This window comes from Panonychus citri, unplaced genomic scaffold (genome assembly GCF_014898815.1).
Source record: "Panonychus citri isolate SS breed McGregor unplaced genomic scaffold, ASM1489881v1 Contig00135, whole genome shotgun sequence".
NCBI lineage: Eukaryota > Metazoa > Arthropoda > Arachnida > Trombidiformes > Tetranychidae > Panonychus > Panonychus citri.
In genome coordinates this window covers 567,582-591,393 of record NW_026515540.1, presented here as the reverse complement: position 1 = coordinate 591,393, position 23,812 = coordinate 567,582, and the positions used below count along the sequence as shown (strand labels likewise).

Below are 23,812 nucleotides of genomic sequence, written 5' to 3'. Positions count from 1 at the left end.
TAATCATAATCAGAATTTAATTTATTATTTGCTGGAATTCATATTTAGATTGTTATATTTTCTCTGTATAAACAGAATCTTCATTCAGGGTAGAAAGTGAAGGAAAAGGTAAGTAACTTCATCAAGAGTTCACCATGACTTGAATTTACATCAATATTCATATATTTTTCTTATACAGGGTGACAATTAATATGTGACTTTTTTGAGTCATATCTTTATTTTTACTTGGCCGATTTTTTTAAGATAAAAAACAAACAGAACGCTTGTAAACACTTCAAAGTTAATGTTTGATGTACTCGAAGTGACCTCCATTCGAGTTTGCACAAAATTCAAGCCTTCTTACAAATGAGAGAAATACCCGATTCCGCATGTTAGTATCGATAGTTTTAACCTCAGATTTGATTGCACTTTCTAAGTCTATTAGTGTCTTTGGTTTATGAGCATAAACTCTATCCTTCAAAAATCCCCATAAAAAGAAGTCACATGGGTTTAAATCAGGGCTGTAAGGTGGCCAGTCTATCCCATTTCCACAGAATTTTTGGTACCCTAGACCGATAACCCTGGAACCAAACATGCTGTAAATAGTTTCAAATACTTCCTGTGTCCTGTGGGAAGTAGCACCATCCTGCATAAACCAGTGGTCTTGGGTCAGTCCATTTCGTCGTAACCATGGGAAAAAGTTGCCTCTTAGTAAATTTTTGTAACTTTCTCCTGTTACATTATTCTGAAAGAAAGTGATGTAAATCTTGTCAGTGCATATCGCTGCCCATGCTGTCAACCTTTGAGGGTGCAATGGCTTTGAATCGAGGGCCTGTGGGTTCTCCTTTCCCCAGTGACGAAAATTTTGTTTATTAACATATCCATCTAAATGAAAATGTGCTTCATCACTGAAAATGATCTTATTCGCTTGTATTACACCAGTTCGACCCATTTCCCCCATCTGAGCACAGAAAGCAACACGTTTGGTCATGGCCTCTTGAGTGAGTGCTTGTCCAATCCAAATCTTGTAAGGATGCCATTTTAAGAACCTTCGTAGGATTAATCTCATTGATTCTCGATTGATGCCGAGCTCCTGTGAGGCATGTCTTATTGATGCATGACAGTGAAATAAGCTTCAATTTGGTCCAAACTCTCTGGAGTGGTCACTTCATTTGGTCTTCCTTCATTGTCTTCCCTTCGGTCGTGAAGCGTTCCATGAGCCAAAAATCTATCTATTACTCTGTTTTAAGTCATAATAAACACAAATGAACACAGAAAAAACCATTGGTTATTAAACATTAGCAAAAAACCGAGACACTGAAAATTGTAAAAATTTCAATCGGATATTATTACCTGCTGATTGTAGACTCAGACATCAAACTTTCATCAGGATATTTGGTCTGTAGTGCCCGTCGAGCGGCAGTCTTAGATTTACCACTTGTGTAATATTTTTCGATCAAGAACACTTTTTGTTCAGTTGTAAGGTCGGCCATTTTGCAATTTTGTTGAACTTAAAATTTGAAAAAAAAACGGTTTGAACAAAACTTTGGAGTGTCTACTTGAAAACTAAAGTGAAAAAAACCGGTCGAAAATTGTCCAAGTAAAAATACACGCATGTGCAAAAAAGTCACATATTAATTGTCACCCTGTATAAAGTTTAGTTCCTGTATTATTATCATTTTTAAAATGATCATCATCAATCTTGACTTGGAATGATGCTCATCATGGTGAAAGAAACTGTTATTTACTGAATCATCCGCAATAATTTACCAACTGAAAACAATATTTCACAAAATAATAATGTTAAAGATGAAAAGATAATAATGATTCTGTTGATGATCATGATAATAATTCAATTTTCATAAATTTCATTTTCGTTTTTTCATTCTCACTCATTTCTTCATCAAATCATCAATGACTTTGTTTTCTCTCTCTCTTTTCTTACCTTATCCATCATCTTCTTTATATCATCATCTTCCATCTTCTCTCTCTCTCTCTCTCTCTCTCTCTCTCTTCACTTGATCTTCAATGATTAGATCAAGTGAAAATAAAAGGGTCATAACAATAATATATTAACATTTACGGTAACATCATTTATCATTATCATCATTAAAGGGATACACTGTATATACTGGATTGGGTGTGGACTCAGGTAAAAGGTATTGAGATAAGGTAACGATGACAGTTTCTCATCTTTCCTTTGGTGATAATTTATCGTTGTCTCACTTTTTGTTACTCTAAATTCAAAATGTTCATTGTCTCTTAATTATATCAACTACTGTTTACATCTAAGCTCAACAGCTGATTGTTTGTAATCCAATTAGTCTCAATCAATCAAATGTTTATCGTCAATAAATAGAATCCCAATAATTACGTTAAAATGTAATAAGGATTTTAAAAGGAAATTGTGAAATAGTTAATTTTGATTAGTTATTGATACTTACCGATTTTAATTGAATGGTAAGGTATAGATAATAAGATATTGGATTATCTTTGATGATTATTAATTGTTTGCAATTAGCAGGAAAAAAAAGATTTAATTGGTTGTCAGTAGATAATTTTGATAATTTATCCAGAGAATATGAAATGAGCTTTAATAATAATCACTAGAGTTGATTATGATTTACACTCACAATCAAGAGATATTATCAATGTTGATTTGCTGTTTTCGATGAAGTTTCACTTGAAAGACACTTTTCTCTTGGGCTGAAGAAACATGATGTAGTAACTGATCATCACCATCACCATGTTGATGATTAATATTGTTGATTGTTGTTGTTACGATTGTTGTAATTGTTGTTACAATATTAACCCAAAAGTTTCATAAGCTACTCGAGTTTCTTGTTGTTATTTGGTTCCTTTGATAAGGTAACTGGGAGGGGAAAACGTATTAATAAAAAAAAGCGAATAAGCAAAAAATAACGAATATCATCAAAGTCGAATTAGAACTGTTAGAACTTCTTTTTCTTTTCTAGATTATTTCTCTATTCGACTCCCACTTTTTTTACCATGGTGATATTGAGTAAATCATCAACTGGGTAAGAAGATGATAAGAGAGAGAGAGAGGAAGATAAATTGTTGCTGATTCGACTCCAAGAAAATATCTTTTTCTCACCAAGACATTAGGTTAACTGTTTTCCATGATAATCGTAATCATAGTTTACCTTTAATTCTGTTCACCAAATGATCAATGAACCTGAAAGAATGAAAATTCAATCATGTTTTAAATTATATTGGATCAGTTTAATCACAATTGCAATTGGAATAGAGATTAAATTTTATTATTATCGATTAGTTTTAATTTCTTAAAGATAATAATCATAATTTCAAAGACTTTTGCGAACTCATGTTTCTCGAAGTTTATTAAACTTTCCACTTTGTTTGAATAAAAAAAGAAAGTTATGAAATTTGTGAGACTTTTATCAATGCCCTGAGGCAACTTCGAAACGTTGATTAACCTGATTAAGCAAATAATTCAATTGAAACTACACAATAAAGTCAATTGTGAATCAAATCAATCGTGATAACAAATAAAAGACTTACAATATCATGTACGAAATGAAACAACGAGATCAATATGAAAACATCACGAAGATACGAACGAAACAATTAACTTATTAATTAACAAGATTCGAGACAATTGAATTAAATTGTAACAATCAATTGATTGAATGATAGTTTCGAGTAATTATAAAATATTCAACAATCAAAAGTACACAATGTAAACAATTTAGACTAATGATTCTGATTTAGTTATTGTTTACCAACAATTAGCAATCAGAAATTATAATTAATTGTAATCAATAGTAAACAACTCAAGTGAGTGTAAAATTAATGATAAACCATCAACAATCAAGATGAATTAATAACATGAGCAAATATAATAAGAAATTAAATCAAGATACAGTTATGATTATGAGGGTGGTATTGAGATGATCAAGAGAGGGGGAAGAGGCAACAATTAAGGCCAATATCATGTTGGTAATAATAATTAAGCTAATTAATGTTTACCCGGAAACAGTAAACATCCATATCTCCGGAATCTTGTGATTGAGTAACATTTTAGATTTACAATTAAATTTAGTTGCTTTTTGTTATTTTGATTTTGTCAATCAACTTTATTATAACAATATGATGATATTATTAGTTAATGATGATGATAATAATGATGAAAACAATCATCTAAATGATAACAATTATAATCAACATCGTTATTTGTACCATGATAATATAATGGGTTAGTGATTGTGATGAGATTAGTTTTCATCTGATGAGAGGCAAGGACACACACGGACACAATTTAGTATTTAATTATTGTCAATTTAATGAGATTAACTTTAAATTACAATTGTTATCACTGTTCAATCAAAATTGGATTAACATCAATTATCAACGGTTCAGGTAAGTCCTTGTTTTCATTCATATTAATAGTAATCATCATGATGATGATCATCATCATGATCTCCAACAATTCAAAGTTAATCAACAACAATAATCAAGTGAAAAAGTTGATTAAAGTTGTCAACAGTTAATGTTGATTGTTGTAGTCGCTCAATAACAACAATAAAAATCAGTGAAAGTTTTTAATTTTACTTTTTTACTTTAAATCACAATTAATTCTTGTAAATTGTGATCCCAATGCTATTCAATTTATCCAGTGAATAGTTAATCAATGTTACTCTATTGACAATCAATCGGTGTTTTAAATCAACATCTAATAATTTGTTAATCATTGGTGTTAATCATTTCCCTTTAACAAGTACTCGATATTTACTTTCATCTTGTACCTTTGGATTATATTTTAATTAACTTTGATTGTTTAAACTTGATTTTTTTTTCTCTCCTGTGATTAACTAATTGTTGTTAAATCTTTACCTTGTCAATGTGTATGTTGATCTTTAATTTATCTCCACCCTGTTTAATTTACGTCTTTGTTTGAATTGTTTTCCAGTCACAATTGATTTGCAAGCGATCAACAATCAATAAATTGCATTCACATTGGCCAAATGATCAAGTTAATTCATATGTATGTATGTGTGTGTGTCTACCTGAGATTGTAATTATCTTTTAAATTATCATAATCATCGGTATTAAATCATTTAGCAAGAAAAAAATACCCAATAAAATGAGATTTTGTATTGTTTGAAAAATGGAAACAATCAACTAATCATCAACAATCAAGGTAGGCCAAGGTGTTGGATGTGCTTTTTATGTGATGGTGAATTAAATTTTAATCACTATTAACCTTGGCAGGACAATTTGTTGATTCCTTACCACTCCTACCAAACAATTTCACTTTTACACCATAACAATCAACACCTTTTGTCTTAATTCAATTGATTACCAACAATCAACCAACTATTAGTTAAATCTCATCTTTAATTCACTTTTTTTTCAATCTCTGTAATTAACTCAAACTAATTTGTGATTTGTTGAACAAACTAAATATATCATCAACCTTTCAATTTGATTATCATCATTGTTGTGTCCATATAAACTTCATTCAAAGTGACCATTAGCTTAATCAAATTGATCAACAATCAAAAACTAAATCATCATGAATTTCATGAATGTAAATCGTTTGACATCATCACCATCATTGTTTTCATCAAATTTAATTGTGATTAAACTGAAACGTTTTCAAAGAGTAAACTGGACAACAACATTGGTCAGTTTTTTGTTTCTTTCATGTTGTGTTAACTTGACCAGTGGTCAATCAAATGACCCACAGGTAACACTCAGTCAAGGTGTTGCCTTGGGCAAAAGGATGTACACACTAACGGGTCGCCCATTTGCTGGATTCTTGGGCATACCCTATGCAAACCCACCGGTGGGTCAACTAAGATTCAAGGTAATTATTTAATGACAAAATGAACAATCAACTCAATCAGATTCTCATACATATAAATCAACAATCAACTGATTGTTTTGACCAAAACAAAAAGCCACCAACTCATCAAACAATTGAATCTATTTATATATACAAATAACTAAATCATAGTATCATTAGGCCAACATGTCATTCATTTTTTCATGGTAATAATTAAAATAAATTGTGATAACAATGAAATGAATAATTTTCAATCATCATCATTATCATTTCCTCATTTAAATAGATATTAGATTTGATTGTTGATTTATATTTTTACTATGTTTTTGTTTTGATGAATATTGGATCAAATTAGATTGTCGTTGATTAAATGTGTACATTTTGTATTCACGAATTGTAATATATGAATGACATTATGATGATAAAAATTTAATTTCTCTCGTGTTGACAATTAAACTTTGTCATCAAAATGAAGTTGAAGATGATGATGACAAAGTAAAATTGAGGACAATTAATAAATTGTGAGAGGGAAAATCAAAACAATCTAAACTAATCAATATTAAACAATCAAAAAAATATTTTCTTCTCATAGTAATAATAATATAAATTGTTGATTATTAATGATGATGATAAATTGTTATATTACTTTGACAGTTTACTGATTGTGATGAAATTTAATTATTCCCTTGACTTACTAATATGAAAACAATTAATTGAAGTTAATTGTTTGAGAGGTCAGTGTATTAGTAAAATTAAGATTGGGCTTAATTTGCCAGAATTAAGGTTAACCTGTAATCAATTTAATGTTAATTGTTGTTGTTCATTGTTAAAGTCAAGGTTTTTTCATTTAGTTTGATTGTTTCAAGTTATTATCGTTAAATTGTATTGATGATTTAAATTTAATTACTGTGAAGATCATAAAACCATTGATTTAAATTATTAATAAATCAAATTGAAATAATCCTAATACAATAATCAAATGATAACCTTAGAGGATTTTGTTTTGTTTTAATTACAGTATTAAATTAATTAAAATTTTCAATACAATTAACATTTGATTCAATCAGAGTAAGTGAATCATTAATTGTACAGACTTAACTGTTAACACAATTTAGGTAAAAATGAATCTTAATTGTTTATATAATCATGAAGGAAGTCACTGATCATGAATTGAAATACATATAAATGTTAAAGTGAGACAGCTAATTAAATCAGTCAATAGTGATTAAGCTAATTATTATCAACGGAACATTAGCTTGTTTGAGTTAATTGTTTGTCTCAACATAATTAGCAAATAGTAAATATTACCCGTAGGTATTGAAATTAAGGCTTAATGATCGAGGAGGTAAAAGGTAGAGATGAAATTGTATTAATGAAAATGAATTCATATTCTCACCCACTCTCACTCCTCCTTCTTCATGGGTTCATATTGAAATGTTTGAGATTTTCATGGTAACTCTGACAATGACGATAAAATGAAAAGTCTATCATATATATGGGACAATATTATGTAAATATTTGATCCTTTCTCCAAGGTGGATAAGGAGGGTGGGGTGGGTGAGTTTCTCTCTCTCTCTCTCTCTCTCTCTCTCTCTCTCTCTCTCTCTATCATGTAGATTTCAATAACAAACTACTTCATCTCAGGTATTCATCCAATATTCATTTTCCTCTTTATTGAAATTCCGAATCTTTCTCCTTGATAATCTGTGATTTATGAGTTGATATTTCATGTAAATACAATAATGATAAATATTTATTGAAATTCAGTTACATGTTGAACGATTTAAATTTTCAAATTTCTTACAAAACATTTTAATCAAAAGCTATTGATTTCTACTTATCGATTGTTATTTATTAGAGTTATCAATTGTTGTATTAGAGATTTAAAATTTAATTGTAAATCAATTGTATTGTATTTGATTTGATTGTTATTAATATCAACAAAGTTTACTATTCTTGGTTAATTGATAAATTATTTATTGTTCAATGGGAGTGAAACTTTAATATTATTACAAGAGTAAATTATTAAACAAGATTTAATCAACTGTGAGAAAAATAATCTCCAATAGATTGTTACTATTAGTTTAATATACTAACAATGTTGATACATAAATTGTCTGTTGCTGAAGTTGATTAAAGGTAATTACACTAATTATTATAACAATTAGATGACATCCTAAGAGTTGATTGTTACAACCAAAACCCTTGGTTCAAGTGTTTGCCAGTTAAATTGTTACAATCCAATTGAATTGGAGTTTCTATCTTGAAGATAATTGTTCTTGAAAATAATGATAATGAGATGATGTTGATTAAAGTATCAAGAAAGTTATTAAATCCATTGAATCGAAGTGTTTAGATTGATAGAGATGAAGTTTTATCATGTTATCCAGTTTGAGAAAACCAGGGAATGTTTAATTTCAGAATCAGAATCTTGAAACATGAAAGAAAGAAAATTTTTCGAATAGATTAAATTGAGTGTATGTACAGGATAAAGTTCATTTGAATAAAAAAACACTCCTCATTTTATCATGAGAATCATTATCATGTTGATCTTTTTCAGGATCTGGAAAGATGAGGATGAAGATGCAAAAGAAGATGAGAAGGGAAATTATTTGGAAAGGTTGAGAGAAGAGACAAAATAAAAAAGTGAGAAAAGGAAAATGAATCGAAATTTAAACCAAGATAATAAGAAAATGACCATAACGATGACCAGTGGTGGTGAGAATCCATTTTCAGAGGGAAAAGTTGAAAAGGGAAAGTGAACAGTTGAAAGTACAGTTATTTTATGCTCTACCAAGCAAACTTGATGCACTACATCAGTTACGGTAACAAACACAATCAGTTACCTTTACAACCAACGTAGTAAATTGTTATTATTTTTATTATCTTTGTTTAGATGATCATTGATAAAAAAATTTCCCCATAAACTTGGGTTCATCTTTGGTGGTGATAATGAATGACCAGTGGGTGGATATTATGTTTTCCCATTGAAAATAAAGTAAGAAAATTGTCAATATATAAAAAAACAAGATTCTTTGGATGATGTAAGGACAAAAAGTAATACATGAACTGAGTTGTTGATCCGATGATAATAATGATACCATGATGATGATGAACATGATTAACTGATATGATCGGTGAGCTTAGGATGAAATAATCATGATGATTATTGTGACAGAGGGATCTCAGGTTTTATCATGATGAGGGTGATGATGATGATGATGATGGTTTTGCTTGAGCTTCAGGTATCAGCATTTGGACGTGATCAATTATTTGTAATAATAATAATGTTAAGACTTTGATAGATAACATGAGTTGTTGTTATTTTCCCTCCCTCTCTCTCTCTCTCTGACCTACTTATTCATTACATTTTCAATATATGTAAACGATATTAGAAAATATATCTTCCTCTATCATGATTATATTGCTTAGAAATGAAATTATCTTTGATGTTTCCAAGTTAAATTATATATTTTTCTTTCCAGAGAATAGAAATTTTCTTCTCAGTCTATTCTCAATTTCTATTGAAAAATTTTCCAAACAACAACTTATACCTCTTCCATATACATGTAGATATTTCATTTCAATCTTTATACAGGGCATTTCACTGAGTTTCCAACAAGTTTTTCTTAAATAGCTTTTTGTTTATGAGTGTTCAGACCTCAGACTCGAGTTGTGTTAGTTTGGGAGATACTCAATTGTCATATTACAATATCAAGGTCATTCCGGTCATTCTGTTAGGATTTCTAAGGCATTTGATGGTCAGAATAACTCGATTGTTGGAAACTTGGTTGAATACCCTGTATATTATGAATTCGAATGTTTTATTTTTCTCAATTTCTACCCCATCATGAATATATATAAAGATAATCAAAGAATATGAAAAGATGATGATGTTTATCATGAGCTTTCGGTCTATTGAATTTTGTTTGTTTTTTGTTATTTATCTTGGAACTTTCGGTTTACCATAATAGCCTTTAAAATGATTGCTCCATCTAAGGTTTCATCGCACGTAAAAATTGAATTTCCAGGTATATGCATGATGAATTAAATATCTTCCTTTTGCTCAATTCAGTCGCTATTCAGTCTTTATCTCCAACTCTCTTCAAGTGTAACTTTTTATATCCATAGAATGTTGTATGTTTCCGGTTTTCTTTTGAAATACTTGTGTATTTTTTTTTCTCGCCACAAAGAAAAATTCATTCGAACAAAAAAAAACTATGATTATCATGGAAATGATGAAGAAAATTAGATATTATTACAACTTGAACTAGTTTTTCTATTCTCTCATCTTTGCACCATGTAACATGCTTTTCATGCTGTTTCATGATAATCATATGATATTCTGCCTGATGTACTTGGTTTCCAGAATTTACTTGATGCTCAATGACTTGAATTAGATTCTTTCTCCACCTAGAAAATGAAAGTATAATCATGTAATAAGATCCATTGATGTTGGTTTGGTGAAAGACAAGAATGAATAGAGAACAACAAAAAAAAGATTCAGAATTTGAAAGCAGATATATTTCAATGTTCATTTTCATGGAGTTACATTGTTTGCAGAATAGTTTTGATACCAGGATTTAGACGAATGATAATTTATGGATATAATTCATCGAAAAGGTTATTCACTGACTCATGGAAAACAATGGAAAAACTTCATTATGTTTTCCTGGGGGAGAAGAAGAAAAAAGGTAAAAATCAGCGATTCCATGAGATTTTCTCTCTCATCTGAGTTGCATGGAAATCTCTGGGAAAATCTCATTTTTTACTCTTTCATTTGAACTGCTTGAGCAGAAAAATATTCTATGAGAATGAAATAAGATGTTGATAATGATTCTCTTCATGAATTCACTGTATTCATGGAGATTTTTTCTCTCTCCATTTCCAATGAATTTCCTCCATGAATGTTTTTCTTTTATACTGACGGAAAATTATCATTACCACGATCATCAATGTAAACACTGATTCGAAAAGAAAATCTCCTTACTTCGAGCTTTGTACATTCCCCTAATTGTTTGTCACAATTAATGAATATAATTCAATCCAATCAACGTGTCAATCTTTTTTTCTCACCAACGAAACAATCAAAAGACCTGAACCAAAGTTTCGAAGTAACAAAAAGTACATTTAATCAAAGTGTCAATCAACATGAACGAATGTAAATTCTGTGAGTTTGTGAGTATTTTTTTTCTGATCCTCCAACAGAATTGAAATAATCCATCAAATCTCCTTCATAAGCCAAGATTTCATTCAATGTGGATTATGTTGATTACTTGTGTCCACCAAGATGAGAAGAAAAAAATTACCATGATATCAATAGGAGGAGGGAAAAATATTACCCTGAAAATGTGAGGGAGGAAAAAAAATTGTCCCATGAAAATAATGAACTGTTAAGATTTGATAGATTTTCACTTTGTCAATCAAATTGATGACGATGACCAATTGATATTATTAGATGACCATGAACATAATAAAATTGTGAATAACTTGATCAAACTGTTTCCTCTTCATCATATTATTATTTCATCTCACCTTCTTCCTCCTCTATCCGAAGGGTCAATTGACCAATTGATTACTTTTTGTTCATTGGATTGTGAGTGTAATATTAAAGTAGCAATAAATATACTTAATATATTATAATCTTGTTCAGAATTTACTTCTCCATGAAATAATGTTTACGAATTTAAAGTCAACTCCAAATTGCCTGAGGAAAATTCAGGGTAAACTTGAATCTTTTACCTTGTTCTTGGTAAATACAATTTACCTGTAAGGGAAAGAGAATATGAAAAAAGGCTGATAGAAAAAAATATAAGAGAATAGAATAAGAATGATGAATATAAAATTCTGTTCGAATTCTCGAAACTTTAGTTAATCGCAAGTATTTTTCTTTCGCAAACTTTTTCCATCACCAAAAAGGAGATCCTTTTTTTCATGGTGGTTACTTTTTTTCTCTTCCCTTTGTACTTCTCATCTCAATAGACTTTTCCATCGACAATATGATTATCATCTTCTCTCATCTTATGGAGAAAATTTCAACTCTAATAGGAAGAAGAAAGAAGAGAGAGAGGAAAAAAATTCGAATAAGACAAGATAGTTACCGAACATGTTGACATGAGAGAGAATAATGGATCTAATCTGGTGTGAAATTTAATTCTCAACTCATTCCGAGTGATGAAGGAATCACATTTTCTATGGTGTAAAAAAGACACCAAGTTGATAGTTTTTTATATCCATCATATTGAACTTGCTTGATAGAGAATCAGAAGTGATAAAATTTCAATAAAGTTATTCAAAACTCAAAGAATTGATTCAAATCAAATGTTCGGTAAAGGAAAAAAGTTCGAATATCATAACATATTATTAATACGAATATTTTTTATTAATTATTACATGAATTTATTTGAGAAAAAGTTCTAGGAAATTAATACCCAGGTAATTAGAGAGACAGATCGTGAGATTAACAGTAAACGGATCCTAATGAGTCCATGTAATTATTACAATGATTTAAATTATCACAGAGAAATGTTAATGAATTACCTTGGAAATTTGTTTTTTCTCAGTCAACAAATTACTTGATTTTTCCTCTGATTTAATAAGTACAAGGAAAACTTAATTCTTGCCGTTAGCGATTTGATTATTTACCATCATTATATTTAATCCTTTTCATATGAATGAGGATGATGAAGATAATGATGATGATTACGGTGATGATGAAAATTGATCCTTCTATCACCATTACAATGTAATTGGATCAGGGTGTTGACTATTTACCATTTGATCATTAGTGATCATGGTAAACCAAACAGTTTACTTGTCAACTTAGACAATTAATTATTCTGATTAATGATTATTATCATTAGTATAACAATTTTCATGAATTTATCATGGATATTTTTTTAAAAAATTTCTCTTTTCTTTTGATTCTGTTAACAATTAAAGAAACCAATTCCTTATGGTGGTTGGCGGGGTAACGGTAATTTCCAACAGTATCGACCAGGATGTCCTCAGTACGATTCCAGGGGGTCACTTTATGGTCAGGAAGATTGTCTCTACCTTAATGTTTACGTTCCCATGGTTGATGTAAGTACTCTGAAAGAAATTCATTTATTTTAATTTATTCACATGAAGACCTTAAAATGATCTTCAGGAAATAACCTTGAAAATCGTTTGAGGATCGAGCGCTTTAATCATGTTCAGTTCTCTGGTCAAGTTTGACCTTCATATGAAATGTTCCTGAGATATTCAACCAAATAGCCGTAGTGGATTAAAACGTATGAAAGTTATTCAATGTAAATATTACTCTCGGTGGTTATTGTGATCATCTAATCATCATTTCGTTATAACTGTAACATCAATTTAACAAAGAAATCATTGTCATTAGAAATAAGAATCATCTACGATTAACATGATGATTTGGAATTTACAATTGAAACATTTTCTTTCTTTCTTGATTTTTTTCCTTCTTTTCTTTTTCATGATAACTCAGAATCATCTATTTGGAGAGAAAAAAAGATCAATTGAATGATGAATAGTTTGAGTTTCTATCCAATATATTGTTCAGTGATAGATAATATTGGTGATCAAGGTGGAGAATATGAAATAACATAAACCCACTTCATCTTCCACTCCCCACCATCAATCTGGTCTTATTATTATTCCCTCCACTTACAAATACCAGAATCTTTTTATTATTAATACAATGTTAGTTTTTATCCATCAATTGATCGTGTTGATGTTTTTAGTGTAAGAAAATTGTTCAGAATTTACCAGAAGCTGAAAACTTTCGTGGTGATTTAACTACCTCACAGGTAAGTTTTTCGAGATTGTTGAGTCTCAATTAGAGAGAATGAGTTAATTGCATGACACATCAAGAGCTAATTTAGTTACACGAATTAAAAGGCGAAATTTTCCCATTGAAATGTCGTGTTTCTGTTGCAAATGTTCAGAACTTTTGATTTTGGAAAAAAGTTCGACAGTTATTTCAACATTTATCTAATCACTTGTCAATAATCAAATTCCATGAGATTATATTTAGAATTTATATTAAACAGTTAACAACTTTTCTCTTGAGTTTCCATGATGCAAATTACGATTTAATTCTGTTCACTAATAATTTGTATTTCTATAAATTTAATCAATTTCTTACCTTCACCTGTTAATATTTATTACTTTTCCAATTCCAGAACTTTATCCTCACAACTTTCTGAAATATTATCGAGCTGATGAATACCTTTCGATATTGACATTTCAGCGAGACCTTTATATTAACTTGAATATTTATTCCAACTTTGAAGATTTAATTTCAGGTTTTGAAGGGAAAAGTGTTCCCATCAATGCGATGATTGTTTATCGGAATAAATATTCAAATGATTAAATTTAGGGTGAAAATGAAATCAAGATTTCAACAACTCAATAAGTAAGCAAAGTGATAGCTGATAAATAAGATGCAATTTTATCCTGGAATTTATCTGGAAACAGGTGGAAAAGATTCTGTAGCATTGATTTTGTCTCCGTTAAACATAATCATGTATCTCCAATGTGAGTCTATTGATTGAGGGAAAAATTCAATATCAGTTGAAAGAAACGGATAAAATTTTGATGTAAAGTTGATGATCATTTGATAACATGTTCATGGTAAATTCAGTGTTTTGTGAATGAAGTATAAGTTGATTATGATGAAAATCCATCATGAAATACCAAGAAGTTGATTTAGGTTAAAGATTAACTCACTGGTGATTTTCTTTTGTTTCTCTTGTGGAGTAAACGTTAACCAAGAATAGAACAATAAAGTTGATGATGATGATGATGATGAGAGAAAGAAAAATATTCCAATAATCATCAACTTCTTTCATTCTCTTTCATCTTTGTTACTCCATCTTCTCTTTTCTATTTTCTCATTTTAACCCGATCACTTGAACTGTGTGGAGATAATTCATCGGAGATTCATTGACTTAGATAATAAAATCCACCAAGAAATACATGAAATTCTGAGTTACAGGTTGAGTTTTTGGTTCTACAGGGCATTTCAGCAAGTTTCCAACAAGTTTTCCTTGATTAACCTTTTTGTTATCGAGTGTTCAGACCCGAGATCCGAGTTATAGTAGTTTGGGCTAGTTGTCATTAAAATACCAAGGTCATTCCGGTCATTCTGTTAGGATACGGTTTCAAGGTCATTTGATGGTCACAATTAAATTAACTTGCCATTAGTTACAAAGAAATAACTTTTTTGATTCGGAATCCTTTTCATTCAATTTTTCTTAATTTATTTGTGCTACGGGTACATGTTTGTTTTTAAATTTGACTCTATTGTGACCATTGTGACCGGAATGACCTTGATATTTTAAAATGACAATTGAGGATCACTCAAACTATCATAACTCGATGCTGGGGTCAGAACATTCAAAAACAAAAAGTTATTCAAGAAAAACTTGTTGGAAACTTGCTGAAATGCCCTGTACAAAGGATGAGAAAAAAAGAAGTTGAGTAAAGTTCATGTAATACAAATAGTTGAACAAGAGATTTCTTGATAATGATTATGTCCAGTTAATCCTTAGCATGGTTACTTGATTTACCAATGAAGTAACTGTGATTACTTTTGATTGCCTTTGGAAAATAACGGTCATTATCATCATCATCATTGCTGGACAAAGAAGAGCAGAATATGAGTAGGAAGAGAGAGAGAGATGATATAAAATAGAATGAGGATGAATGAGGATAAGAAGACAGGGAAATGATGAGAAAGAAAATCTCAACATGTACATAACATGAAGATATCAGGGTGGAAATCAAATGCCTCAGGGTGAAAGGATTCAATCTTTGATTGTATAGAATGACAGTAACAAGGAAATAATATTGTATTCATATGATATTTTTGGCTGGTGATTCTCGAGGTGGGAAAGTGTAACTACATCTTCTCGGTGGATTTTTTAACCTCCCACTCTCATCATTTACCTTTTGTATTATCATTATAAGAGGAATCAAGATGATTGCTTAAGGGTTACAATGAAATGAAGGTTAATTAAAAGGAACCTTTTAATAAATACAACTAATTCTAGTATTTACTTATTCATGGTTAATTGTAGTTTCTGTTTGAATTGCATTAGATTAATACTATCATTTGTCAGATTGATTAACCTTTTAAATTGAACCTTTGATTTAATTGTGAATCAATTGTAAAAACTTTTTATCCTCTTTGAATATTATATTCACTTGACACTTTTATCTCAGTCGAAACAGTTAATGGTTAACAATTAAGAGTAACATCAATTACCTGTAAATAAAAGACAGAGAAAAGACAAAGGTTAACATGTCAACTTAAATCAATGATAACATTTACAATTTAGTTGTGATTAAATTAATACAAGTTGTTGGTTTAATATGGTTTCAAATAGAGTGAAAAATAATCAGAGTAAGACTGAGAATTAATTTCGCTAATTAAATGGTAAATCTTTTTAATTAGTTGGTTACTTGACTATTAAAACCATTGGAATAATTTCTAATCACTTGAGTTAATTTCAATCCGATCTTCAATTGTCCATTTAAATGATGGTTCCTCTTAAATTGATGATCATAATAAAGACAATAATCTTGTTCCAGTGAATACAATTAGATTTTAATTACCATCAAGTATTCATTATCTATTCTCAGATTTCCATGATCAGATTTCCTGCAATACAAATTAAAGGGAAAGAAAATAAGAAAACAGTTAACAATTAATCACTTAAAGATTATGAATTAATGAATAAACAGTCAATTAGATTTGATTGATTAATGAAACAACTTGGACAAATGAGAAAAGTTCAGTGAAGATTAACCATGTGAATAAACAAACATTAGATTCTTATGTTACTACTAAATACCTTTAATCATTTGAGTTAATTATTCATCAAATTATCTTTTTCCTTGTAATCCTAGAGACGGACTCAAAGTGGCCTTTTACCTGTGATGGTTTATATCCATGGTGAAAGCTTTGAAAATGGCGATGGGTCAATCTATGGACCTGAAAAATTGATGGAGAAACAAGTGATTGTAATTACTTTTAATTACAGACTTGGAATTTTAGGTTTGTAATTAAAGTTTAACGGCTTAAATATATCATCCCTAAGGGCTAATATATCTTGAGATGTAATTTCGTTATCATGAAAACTAATATTTACCATGAAAATTGAGCCCTTTTCGAGACTGATCATGTTTCTAATTATTAATTAGGAAACATTTATCTTTGTTTCCACATTTTCAACCTTATTCATTCATGGTTGAGTTCAAGAGAGTTTGATTTTGGCTTCCTAGTAGATCCTTTAAACATATAATCCTCTTGATGATAATCAAATTGGTCCTTTGAATATTAACCGTTATTTTCATCTTTTACCTTCATTGATTTTGATTTACTACAATCAAGTTTTTCAAGTCTTTTGTCAGAGATTAATTTTACTAACATTTGGTGGATTAACATAATAATTAATATCCTGATTGTAATTTAAACTGTTTTCATCCATAATATTAATAACTTTGTCCTTGATTGTTATCACCTCAATGCATCGATTTCCTTTAATATTTAAATTGTCTCTCAGGTTTTCTTAGCACTGAAGATGAAATTGCAACGGGAAATTGGGGCCTTTATGATCAAAAACTTGTCCTCGATTGGATTCAACTCAACATAAGATCTTTCGGAGGTGACCCAGGTCGAGTTACTATTTTCGGGCAAGGTTCGGGAGCAGCATGTGTATTTTTCCATCTAATGTCTCGTCTTAGTCAAGGTAAACACAATTAACTCAATGGAAGATCAATAAAAAAGATATTCAATTGTCTTCTTTATATCTCTCAATAAATCAGCTAACAACTTTCCTTTCACCAAGACTTATTCAGTATTCTTATAATCTAAGTTATATCTTTCGATTTGATTGAATTCTCTCATCAGGTACTTTCCATCGAGCAATTATGCAAAGTGGCTCTGGTTTGTGTCATTGGGCTTTAGAGAGACATCCCCTTGAGTATGCGAAAGAGATTGCAGATAATATCGGTTGTCCTACAGCAACATCGTTGACACTTGTTGATTGCCTTCGATCTGTTCCAGTTGACAAAATTTTAAAAGCCCAAACAAGAGGAAAGGTAAGAGAAAGTAGATAAAAAAGATTGATTGGTTTAAACGAATATCGATGAATCTTTTTTAAAAATCTACTGAATTGTGTCAATTTTTTGTTTCATCGAATTCTCTTTTTTCCAATTACTTATCTGTTTATCATTTTTGCTTTTTTTTCATTCTCTAATCTTATGGATTTACCTTGGAATCTTCTTTCGTTTCGACTGTTTATTATATGGAAAATAATCTTTTAGATATTCGGTGAATTTCCTCAGAGAGCAGCTCCAACAATTGAACGATTTGGACAAGATCGTTTCCTTGATCAAGATCCAAGAACATTGCTAAACAATTATCCCTACAATAAGATTCCCGTGATGATTGGATTAAATAAGGATGAAACATCTTTCTTTTATCCATGTAAGTGTTGATTTATCTAAAGGAAGGTGTAAGAAAACAAGTTAAATAATAGTAATATTAATGATCAATTTTACCTGGAAGCTAAAGATTATTACCATTATCACCAATTTAATTATTTCTGGACTGATGGTTTAATGTACCAAATCATATTCACATAATCTAATAACATTTCAATCTCACTAATCTTCATCTTTTCTATCTTATTTCTCTCTCTCTCTCTCTCTCTCTCTCTCTCTCTACCTGAAAAAAATATTGATTGATAAATTGTAGTAATAGTTTCACACTTTCGTTCCAATTATGGTGAAGATCGGGAAAGAAAATTGATTGGCAGGTTTCTCGAGGCAGCAACTCCATTTAAAGATTCTCGAAAAGATCGACTTATATTTCCAGTATTAAGCCAATATTTTGATTACATTGACACTAATAATGTATCACAATTTACTTCTGCCTTTGTCAACGTAAGTAACGATTATAAGTGACACATTGAATCTTCTTCTTCTTCTTCTTTGTATTTAAAATTTTTCCTAAGCCACAAAACGATGACCAACATTTGTCCATCATTTTGAAGAAGAAAAAAAATTCCCATCGTTTATATAACCTAATCCTCTCCATTAGCTATTGATGTCCACACATGAAGATGATCCAAGTTGAAATTGAGTAAAATCTTTGTGTCACTCTCACAATCAGAAGAAATCAGGGTAACCTTGAAAAAAAAAGATAGAGAATTGAGAATAAAAAAAAAAGGTGAAAATGAATGATGAGGAAGAAATTGTCTCATTACTTTTTTCCATCTCCATCTTCTTATCCATGGATATTGTATAAGATTCACCGAGTTATTAAGCTGTCATGATAGATGATGATTCTTAATCATTGCTCAATTTTTTTCCGCTGGTTCCTTGTCAAGGCCAATTGATCGTTGATTAGGCTCTTACTAGCTTGTTATTTCGTTGATCATATTATATATACTCAGTGACAATGGTAAGATAATGATGAAGATAATTGTATCAAAGATGAAGGCCCAATAATGATAAAAAAATGGATTAGGAAACAAAAGTTTACACATCCAAATACATTCAACTGAGTCTCTTGATAATCTACCATGTTTTTAGAAACATGGTGAGTTTATCAGTTACCAAACACTAGTAGGGAATAGAAATAAATAACATGGAAATAAAGATTATCAAGGTGAAGAAAAAAAATAGATAAACGATAAAAGAATTTTGAATTCTAAAGAGAATAGACAGAGGAAAAGACAGAGAAAAATGAATTTTTCTTTCGTTGTTTTGTCTTTTGGAGGGAATTGAAAGTTTAGGATGAGGAGTTTAACTGATTGTAACATGAAACCTTCTATTCACTCAATTGATTTAATTGTTACAAGTGATCAACTGACAAACTGGTTAACTGTTTATTGGCGACAATTTATGTTTAATTTGTGTGTGAATTTAATTGATGTCATTTTTTGTTCGCTTCCTTTCAACAATTAGTTGTTTTGTCTGTTCTTAATTAAGAGTCTGAATCTTTGTTTATTTGGATCATTTTCTCAGATATTTTCTTTGTTAATTTGATGATCAATAATTGATTTGTTTCCTTTAACTTGTGATCTTGTTTTGGTGATGATGATGATGACAATATGTTGGATCAAAGAGAAGGTAGAAAAAAACTGATTATCGATGAATAAATTGAGAAGGTGGAGATTTATAAATGTATTAACCACTTATTATATGAAAAAAGAAGAGGATTGGATTAAGGTGTTGGTCGAATTAGCAAATTTGTCCAACCATTAACAACATCAAATATTAAGTGTAACAATTGAAACAACAACAACAATGGCAACAATAACCAGAGGAAATGTTATATCTCCTCTCTGTCTTCCCAAGTGCTCTTCAGATGATTGATTTCCGTTCATGTTTTGGATTCTTTTGTAGGCCAAATGAAGCTATCATATCATAACAAATGGTTGATTCTGTTTCTCATGATGATCATCATCATTATTATCATTGTTTGGGTGAAATAAGAGAGGTAAAAAAAGCAATAGAGAGAGAGAGAGAGATAATGTTGAAAGTGAGGATAATACTTTTGTTGATGTTAGTGTATCACAATTTTTTTCGAGTATTTTCAAGTTTATCAATTAATTTCATGGTGTTGGATGGAAAGGTCATCATTATCGTTTTCATCTCCTTCATCCTTTTTCTGGTTAAAAAAAACAGTTTAATGTGTTGAAGTTGAATCAACCAACAATCAATGGAACCATTTTCATCTTCCCATAGCAACAATCAAGTGATGAGAGTGATTTTTTTCTGGTTAAAATGAATTTAGATTGATGATAAAAACTTGAATGGAATTGTATTTATTTCCAATGTTTTCCTTAATTGGCAATTCTTGCAAATCACTAATCCTTTTTTTCCTCTTTGATTGTGAGATTAATTAATTGTTTTCTTTATCCTTCTAGATGTCAACCGATGCCTTATACTCAAGTTGCATTGACGAAACGGCCAAATCACTTTGGGGAGCTGCAAGTAAACAATTTAACTATTCTCATTATTTTGATTACTTTTTCCAAATTATTTTCACTTTAAATTGAATAATCACGATTGACAATCACAATAATTGTCAATTATTGTAATCAACCGATATTCTGATCTCTTTTTTTACCTTCGTTTTTCTGTTTGTCTGATTGACTTTTTTTCTTCTTCTCTACTTGTTGTTTCAATTGTTTTTCTTTCTTTTCTATTCTTACCATTTCTCCATTTCTTCATTTCTAATTCGTTCTTTTTTCTCTCCTTCTTTTGATTGTTCTCCCTTCTCTTCCAACAGTTCCTGTTTATGTTTACCTGTTTGATTATAAAGGAGAAAACAGCATGATTAAAATACTACTCAATAATTCACCAACAGTGATTGATACCGGTGTTTGTCATGGAGATGAATTGTTTTACCTTTTCAATCTTGAAATGGATAAAACGAAAACACCAAGTTTTCAAGATACACGAACCTCCCAACGATTAATTACTCTTTGGACTGATTTTGCTACTTACGGGTAATTATATTGAAAAGAAAATTAATTCCACCAACAATCAAAGGGAAAAGTTAATCAGTTAATCCAAAATTCAGCAAATGTTTACATTAGAATGTCAATAGAGGGAGCGACTATTTCGTCGATTTGGTTTAACAGGTTGATCGTTTTTGTATTTGATGGAATAACTTTTTCCATCAATATTTTGTAATTGTGTTGATTTAAAGATGATTAATGGTGATGGTATTAAAACCATCTCTATTTCACTAGTCTACTATGGGTTGTTATTCAGTTTAATCTTCATTATTTTTCATCTTTCAATGATTAACAATCAAGATAATTCATCAACATCTTCAACAAATATTATCAACATCCATCTGAATCTTTACCAGTTCATTTTGGTTGGAAATGTTCAATTTCATCTCATTTCTCATCATCGAAAATTTCAAACTCATTATGATGATGATCGAATGAGAATCATCATCATCACCATCACAACTATCATTGAATCTTACGGAATTCATTCCATTAAGATAAACTGATGATGATGATGATGAGTGAAGAAAGAAGCAAAAAAGGATAGATTTTGCTCTTCCTGATGAGAAATAAGATGATACCATGGATGATGAAGATGATAATGATGATGCACACAGAAAATGAAAGTCTCATTGCTTCAATTATGATTTCCTCTATCAAGGAATTCAGTTTCACTCCCAGTTTCTTTACCTTGACTAACTCAACTTCTCATCATGAAAACTATCAAGAAATATTCTCCTTTTTTCCTGCTCATCTTTTACTCATGAATCGATTGACTTTCTGTCTCCATCATCATTATCATCACAATCAATATTATCATCAAAAATATCATTCAAGGAGGAGAGAGAGAGAGAGAAATATTTTCTGTGGTTTCTCCCTAAGTTGGATACAAAATAACTCATGATATAAGTTGGAAATCAATAGAATTGAGAAAATTTTAACCTTAATATTGTTCATTTACCTTTTAATTGTCAACAATTAACTCCATTTGCTATAAATTTACCACAAGGAAACTAATTGTAAAATCTCAACTCTTTGTTTTCAGATCAAATTGATTTGATTGATTGATTATCCTCATAGGCAATTAATGTTTAATTGTGTTGTTTAAATTTTGTTTAATAATCTGATCAATCAACGTTTGATTATACAATTTGTATTTTATAATCAAACAGTTAATTTAATTTGATCTAATAATAAATTGTCAAGGAAATTGATAATTAATTTGAAACTCAACTGATTATGGTGATTTTCAATTATCATTGATAAATTAATTAACTCTAGTTTTTGATAATTGTGCGATCAATTCATTATGTAAAAACACTTAGAAATCAATAGTTAGATAATAACTATTACAAAACAACAAAGTTTAATTAGTTAATTGGAAAACTTTCAACTTGATTCTGATTAATTAAATTTATTCCTTTTAAATACTAACAGGTATTCACCGAAACTGGAAACCTATGATTATCCTCGATGGGAAAAATTTGACCCAATCAAGTTGAACTTTTATCGTATTGGTTCAACACTCCGACCTGATTATATTTTCCGTCAGGAGCAGGCCTACTTTTGGTCAATCGGTTTGCACAATTTGTCCACAAACGGAGCGCTCTCATTGCCAATTACACGGGTCAATCCATCCGAAGTGTCTTACAAAACACTGGCCTGGTCAATGGTCGCTCTTTCGGCCACACTCTTGATCTTAATTTTGCTTCTTCTTCTCGTCCTTTACATTCAACGACGACGACAAACCTTTGAAACCAATTCCATAGACGCAAACGGAAGCCACATATCAGCTCGATCGTCCAACTTTTAATAAATGAACTTCATTTTTTTTTATACTAATCATTTGTATTTAGATTAATCATTAGATGCATTTAAAATTTGAAATGATTAAGATGATGAATTCATCATTAGATTTAATCACAATTGAAAAGGAAAGAATAAGATTAAAAGTGGAAAAAGAAAGTGAAATTAAAATGTAATGAAAAACGTTAATTTAATATATTGAAAGTGAAAACAACAACAATCAACTGTTAATATCAGGAAAGCCTGAAGCTCACTCATCGATTGTTGAACAACAATTTAAATTGAGGTCCTCGAACTGAATCAAGCTCAATGTCCTCTAAAGTTAATGTACCACTTACATTATCCAACTATTACCTTCCATTTTATCAACAAGTCTCCCACTTTCACTCACTTTTTTCTTCTCAATTTCAATTAGTTCTGAAAACTGAATTAAGAGAGAGAGAGAGAGAGAGAGAGAGAGAGAGAGAGAGAGAGAGTAATCATCCAGTCGAACAAAAAAAGAGAAAGAAACTGTTAATCAACCTGCTAACCTGATCAAACAATTTACTAACAATATGATCGAGTTAATGATTAACTTGGTAACACTTTTGTCTTCTCATTTAATTTGTTAACAATAATCTCTTAACGTAATTAAATCAACCACCAGACTTAA

General features: G+C 30.1%; 1 protein-coding gene across 2 annotated transcripts; it reads left to right on the top strand.

Moving 5' to 3' along the window:
- Positions 1-4,894: 4,894 nt before the first annotated feature.
- On the top strand, positions 4,895-23,349 carry LOC128392028 (esterase E4-like). Of its 2 annotated transcripts, XM_053352004.1 has the most exons (10): positions 4,896-5,830; positions 12,752-12,892; positions 16,727-16,874; positions 17,383-17,568; positions 17,730-17,920; positions 18,146-18,308; positions 18,579-18,766; positions 20,758-20,824; positions 21,123-21,342; positions 22,792-23,349. In XM_053352004.1, the coding sequence occupies exons 1-10, from the start codon at positions 5,537-5,539 to the stop codon at positions 23,165-23,167; spliced, it is 1,974 nt and encodes a 657-aa protein (XP_053207979.1). In that variant the 5' UTR covers positions 4,896-5,536; the 3' UTR covers positions 23,168-23,349. The 2 variants fall into 2 exon arrangements, with proteins under 2 accessions (XP_053207980.1, XP_053207979.1); XM_053352005.1 differs by lacking the exon at positions 12,752-12,892 and having other exon boundaries at positions 4,895-5,830.
- The last annotated feature ends 463 nt before the right edge of the window (positions 23,350-23,812 follow it).

Excerpts from the sequence above, each read along its gene's own strand:
- LOC128392028 (XM_053352004.1), top strand. The coding sequence starts at position 5,537 with ATGAATTTCATGAATGTAAATCGTTTGACATCATCACCATCATTGTTT. Across the intron at positions 17,921-18,145 it reads AAGCCCAAACAAGAGGAAAG|ATATTCGGTGAATTTCCTCA; the intron begins GTAAGAGAAAGT and ends ATAATCTTTTAG. Across the intron at positions 18,309-18,578 it reads AACATCTTTCTTTTATCCAT|TAATAGTTTCACACTTTCGT; the intron begins GTAAGTGTTGAT and ends GATAAATTGTAG.